General features: G+C 46.7%; 1 protein-coding gene across 1 annotated transcript; it reads left to right on the top strand.

Moving 5' to 3' along the window:
- Nucleotides 1-555: 555 nt before the first annotated feature.
- Nucleotides 556-3,592, top strand: LOC311223683 (serine/threonine-protein kinase NIM1; the record flags this gene model as incomplete). The annotated part of the gene is given in 7 exon segments (XM_084308455.1): nt 556-721; nt 2,308-2,439; nt 2,442-2,511; nt 2,513-2,540; nt 2,542-2,574; nt 2,871-3,210; nt 3,213-3,592. Coding segments are annotated over 7 exon segments (1,149 nt in total).
- Between the last annotated feature and the right edge of the window lie 2,709 nt (nt 3,593-6,301).

Below are 6,301 nucleotides of genomic sequence, written 5' to 3'. Positions count from 1 at the left end.
TATAGACGCGCCTGGGACCGAACTCCATCCTCCGAGATGACAACGCTCGCCCCCACAGAGTGGGGTTTATCAGAGACTACCTCCAGAATTTGGGAGTAGAGAGAATGGAATGGCCTGCCAACAGCCCTGACCTCAACCCAATTGAACACTTGTGGGCATGCTGTTCGTGCTAGGGTGACTAAAACAACCGCGTTGGCTGACTTGTGACAAATTCTGGTTGAGGAGTGGAATGCCATCCCACAGCAGTGTGTGACCACGACGGTGTCCAGCATGAGGAGGTGCCCGGCTGTTGTGGCTGTGTGTGGTTCTTCCACACGCTACTGAGGCTCCTGACTGTTTGTTAAATGAATAAATTGTAAAATTGCCAATATGTCTTGTTTCTTCCTTGTTACTGATAGACTTCAATCATCCAATCCAGTGTTTTTTCCCCCCAGAAGGCATCAAAACAAGATTATGGCCAAAACGCAAAGAGACCAAGTCCAAGGCTAAGGAAGCTGCCGCCTCGCAGTGCGCTGCTGCTGTCTGCGTCCCCCCCCGCTCACTGAGGCAGAGAGGATGAGGCACTCACCGTTTGAACGGCTGGTCTCTGACATGGTCCACAACCAGAGGGTGGTCAACGACCTGACACTGGGCCGGAGGATCGGGTTCTATGAGCTGCGCGGCGAAATAGGGGAGGGACACTTCTCTCACGTCAGGCTGGGCATCCACACCCTTACTGAAGGTCAGCCATTAGTGGTAATTTTATTTTTTCGATCCACCTTTTCTCCTTATTTTTTTCTATTTTTCTCCCATCCCAATTTCGTGTTTCCAATTCTCCCCGCCCCTGTCTTGAACATTGCTCGCATATGCCCCCCACTGGTCGGTTGTAGGGAGGATAGAAGCCTTGCATCACGTGTCCCCTCCGGTACACGAGGAGGCAGCCTGTCACATCTTTTCACCTGCCAGCGCGGCCTCTCTAAAACTTAATTTTTTAGCGTTTATCGCTTTTCTGGTCAAGCATGACCGACAGAAACAGGTTGAAAATGGGATGTAGAGCAGGGGAGACATTCTGAGAAATGACGGCGGGTCCGGGAATCGAACTCGTGTCCCCCAGATCCGTGACAAGCACGGTTTTCCCCGACGCAGAAATAGCGCAGAGATATGCTGTGAGCTATGGAGCTCCCACCAGCGCGCCTCTCATGGCGAGGTGTAACGTGTGGGAGGCTCACACTACCACTACCCCCCACTATTTCTGTCTCTGCTGTGCAGGCGTCCCCAACTGACCTGTAGAGTCGCTGTCCACTCCCCGCTGACTCTGCCAATTGAGCCAGTATGACAGCTGGCCTAAGCCGAAGGCAATGCTGACTACCATTAGTGGTCATTTATACTTCTTGTTCTTCCTGTTCACTTGAATTTATTTACTCATTCAGTTCCACCTATTTACTGACCGACCGACTGACTCACTCACTCACTCACTCACTCATCTTTCCTGTCCTCTTTCTAGCGTTTCAACAGATTAATTGAATCTGGTTTAGTCTGTCTGTATCTAACTATGTGACATGACATACTTGCATTCCCACTGACCACTCTCGACCGTCTCTGCAGTCATTCCTGCCACACAGTGTGCGACTCCAGGGGGTATTAGGTGGAGGTGAATCCTCATGCAGTGGACGGGGTGGTCATGTGAATAAGCCCCTCTGATGACCCCAGATCCACCCTGCCCCCCCCCCCCCTTTAATGAACTCATGTCATGTCTCAATAGCATCTCTCTAATTTCTGTTGAGAGCAGGATGAGATTTACCTTGCAATGCAGCTGGATTAGGATGAGATGCCCTAAAGGAAATAACACACGAGAGGCGCGCGCGCGCGCGTGTGTGCACGCGCGTGTGTATGTGTGCATATATATGCTTGTGTATGTGGATGGGTGAGGGGGGGGGGGGGGGGGGGGGGGGGGGGGGGGGGGGGGGGGGGGGGGGGGGGGGGGGGGGGGGGGGGGGGGGGGGGGTTGTGCATTCATAATTGCAGAGGGGGGGCATATTCCTCTCTTAGGCACATTTTGTCATACCATAAATAATGCTTCTACAATCTTCCAATTAGATTAGAGCAGATGCCGTGTATGATTTCCTGTTTCCTCTGCTCTTTATACACTCTTGGCATCTCTCTCCTCCTCTTCCTGGTGTGTCTCACTCCGTACCATGTATGGATATCCCTCTGACCATATCTTGACCTTTCTGTCCTGCCCTCTCTCTTCTCTCCAGCCCCCCCCCCCCCCCCCCCCCCTTCATGTCACCTAATGACCTTTAATCCCGACCTCTGCTCTTTCCTCAGAGAGGGTGGCCATCAAGGTCCTGGACAAGCAGCGTCTAGACAAGACGAGCCACTCCATGTTCGCCTCAGAGATAGGGTGCATGGAGGCGCTGTGCCACCCCAATGTGGTGCGTCTGTACGAGGTGGTGGAGACCAGCACAAGCTGTACCTGGCCATGGAGTACGGCAGCCGGGGAGACCTGTACTCTCACGTCGTCACTAAGGGGAGCTGACGGACGGGAGTCCAAGCTCATCTTTCGCCCAGGTCACCTCTGCCGTCAGACACATGGTAAACTCAGACTACACACGGGCAGCTCCCTCGGTTGCTTTGTGAACGTTCTCATCGTCGGGTAATGTGAGACCCACGCGAGGCTGTTTATGAAACCAACTTGACGTCACGAGACATCTTCAACAATCAGGGAAAGCACAACTTTCACAAACATGTCAGCCACAAAAATGTATCAGTAATTTGATTTTTTGCTTATTACTCAAATGTTGTGTTGTATTTTCAAGGTTCTGGTAAAGGTTCTGGTAAAGTTCAATAATTTTTTCTTTCTTTTGTCTCTACCATGGGTCCAATTCCAGCATGAAAACAACATTGTCCATCGAGACCTGAAGGCACGCAACATCTTCTACACCACCAACTACTGCATTAAAGTGGGCGACTTCGGCTTCAGCACAGTGTGCGGTCCCACTGAGGTCCTCACCACCTTCTGCGGCTCCCCGCCTTACGCTGCTCCTGAACTCTTTAAGGACAAAGGCTACCTCGGCCGCTACACAGACATCTGGGCACTGGGCGTCCTCCTCTACTTCCTGGTGACCGCCACCATGCCTTTCCAAGGGGACAACGTGGACAGGCTGAAACGCTGTATCCACCAAGGGGCCTTCTCCATTCCTGCCTACGTGCCCGACCAGTGTCAGCTGGCCATCCTGTTCATCGCATCTCTCTCAACTCTTTTACAATCAGTAATTGGCTGAAGGGGACCGAGTGCCCTCTGGCATACACTCCCCTGCCCCTGACCCCATCACGCCTGGCCCAGGACTCAGAGGCTCTGTGCGTGGAGGAGCAGGAGGTGAAGAGGTTGCTGTCTGACCTGGGGATCCGGGCGGCTCATCTCCAAGACAACGCATGTTCAGACTCTCGCAGCCCTCTGACGGGAACCTACAGGATCCTCCTTCACAGGGCACAGAAGAGGAGGTCGGTGGAGGCGACGGCTTACTCGCCCCTTCACACAGTAGACTATAAGAAATGGACTGCAGCAGCCGTGGACACACGCGACCCCACTGCCGTCTGTGTTGTTCTATAACAGGGTATTATAGGACATGGAATGGATTCACTGTGGTAGTGCCCTATGCAGTTATCAGTCACACACACACACACACGCACGCACGCACGCACGCACGCACGCACGCACGCACGCACGCACGCACACACACACACACACACACACACACACACACACACACACACACACACACACACACACACACACACACACACACACACACACACACACACACACACACACACACACACACACACACACACACACACACACACACACACACACACACACACACACACACACACACACACACACACATTGTATACTGTAGCGCCATCTTGTGCTGAAGATAATTCAGTGTTTTGTGCAATATTTTGAACTGCAATGTTGAAGTCTAATGTTGAGGTTATTATGGGTTAGAGATGCCCCTACAATCTCAGCTAGCTCCCAATAATTAGCTGTGGCCTGTTGGGCTAGACACGTGATCGACAATGCTCAATTGACCATATTCACATGCACTGTAGAATAAAAATTATATTTCACGGGAAATTCACTGTATTATTTTACAGATTACTTTTTCTACTTTAAGTGTAAATGCCATACAAATACAGTAAATTACCTTTTACCAAAATATTAACCATTAAATAAAGGTTGTAATCTGTAAATGTATTTTATTTTACTGTAATTTGACAGTAAGTATTTGGCAACCGTTGCTGCCAGACATTTACCTTTTTTACAGTGTGGCCGACATTTAGCTCTTATGCCCTGGTCAGGATGGGGTTCATTTAGAACAGGGCGGAAAGGAACCCAAGCTGAGCATGACATAAGAGCTAAATGGCCACCATGTGAATATGGTCAGTACAATGGGCTTACTGACATAAAATATTAGCTCATCATTACTGTATATTGTTATCAGCATCACTCCAATCCTACTACAAAATGTAAAAATGATTGCGGAGGTGTCATCCAAGAAAGACCACAGGTAATCTGTGTAGGGAAGATATAGTGGGCTTTGATCAGATAGAAACACACAACAGAGGGCCAGGGAAAAACAGGTCCTATAGGATTAGTAGGTTGGTTGAGTGATTGGATGAATATTTCAGAACGTTGCAAGGTATTTCGTAGATGAAGATACATAAGTGCAAACTGCACAGACAAACCGTCATGCTGCCATCGTGGTTGACTCCTGTACTTACAGTCCTAGGGTGGAGAGAAATGGTAGAACAGTATTGGACCCAATGCATCTCTCTATAAAACACTGTCCTCGTTGGAGGTTCAGTGGAATGTTTGATGTGTTGCTAGGAAACAACTTGGACTACTGTTAATTTCCTGTTGCAGTGATAGAATCAATAGAGGCCTTGCATGGAATGTTTGTGTAGTTCTCTTTCTTCCAGCATGGCTGCCTGTAACATAGAAGCCATTGTTTTGTACATATTTGAAATATATATATAAAGAAATTATAATAATTTGGTGTCTTATTACTGGATCTTGTAAACAGGTTACAGTTGAATAGTAATATCATGCATTTGCAGTGTTTTACCTACTCTACCACTGCACATAAATTATGTATTTTCTTTTGAAGGTAGTTACCAATGGTTACAGGCAGCCATACTAGGAGAAAGATAACTACACTAACATGCAGTGCCTCTATTGGAGTGTTTGCTTATATAAACAATAACAGAAATCAAATGTAGTCCATTCTAGAATTCAAGTTTCTGTTTGTTTCTGGTCAAGTTAATGTGTAATATTCTTTTCTATATTGCTTATACTTTGTGGCAGGACTTTAACAAGTAAAGCATTTCATAAATGCATCATTGATGTAAGTCTGAACTTCATCACACTCTGTTTGCATTAATGGATTTTAAGGAGAAATACAAACTCAAGAACATGACGTTGAAATTAAATTAATAGCAAATAATGGGCTATATGCTGTTTATATGACAATACTGCAGGCACCGCTGTTGGACGACAACATTCTATCTCCAAGATGGTCAATCTTTCAGGAATGAATACAAATAAACTAATCTTCAGATTGAAAATGTATTTCTGAAGTCCATTGGCCTTTTCAGTGTCATGAAAATTGCTTACAGTTCAAGCACATCCCCCATCAAAGTAGTCCAATTAATGCTGGTATCACAAGAACAACTTCAGGAAAGGAAAAAAGATTACTGTGCTACTCAACAGCGTTTCGCCTCACCACACAAGAGGCTTTTTCATGAAAAAGTCTTTCATGAAAATAGCTTACACCTTAGGGAACAATGTCAACTTTCAATTCAAGGCAAAACATGAAAATGACAATTCAATTTAAAAGGTGAATATACTGTATGTGGTTTTCACCTGACAGCAGCATTAAATATGATTGTATAAGCCTATTATAATTTGATTAAAGTGTCTTCCAATATTTCTTTCCTGTTTATTTGACTTAAGGTTAAAAATAAATTACATACATAAGAACATCTTCTGCTGGCAACTTCTAACCAGCAGGTGGCGCCATAGCACAGCATCTATTATTATCACTGTCTACTCTGAGCAATAGCACACATCCAGGATGGGGTATGAGCCTTCATTCCACTGGTGTTTTGAATTATTATGTGACTTATTGCAACACTAAGCAAACTGGTTTACTGAACAGTACAACATCTCCCCATGACATTAAGCAATAGTTTTGTAACACAGCCCTCCTATTCCCAGCTCTCTGAGACGCTTTTCTTGGAAATTCTTCAGATGTTT

Source organism: Notolepis coatsorum (genome assembly GCF_963971535.1).
Source record: "Notolepis coatsorum genome assembly, chromosome: 2".
NCBI classification, from domain to species: domain Eukaryota; kingdom Metazoa; phylum Chordata; class Actinopteri; order Aulopiformes; family Paralepididae; genus Notolepis; species Notolepis coatsorum.
The sequence above is the reverse complement of the archived record's forward strand: the minus strand, read 5'-3'. Positions and strand labels throughout refer to the sequence as shown.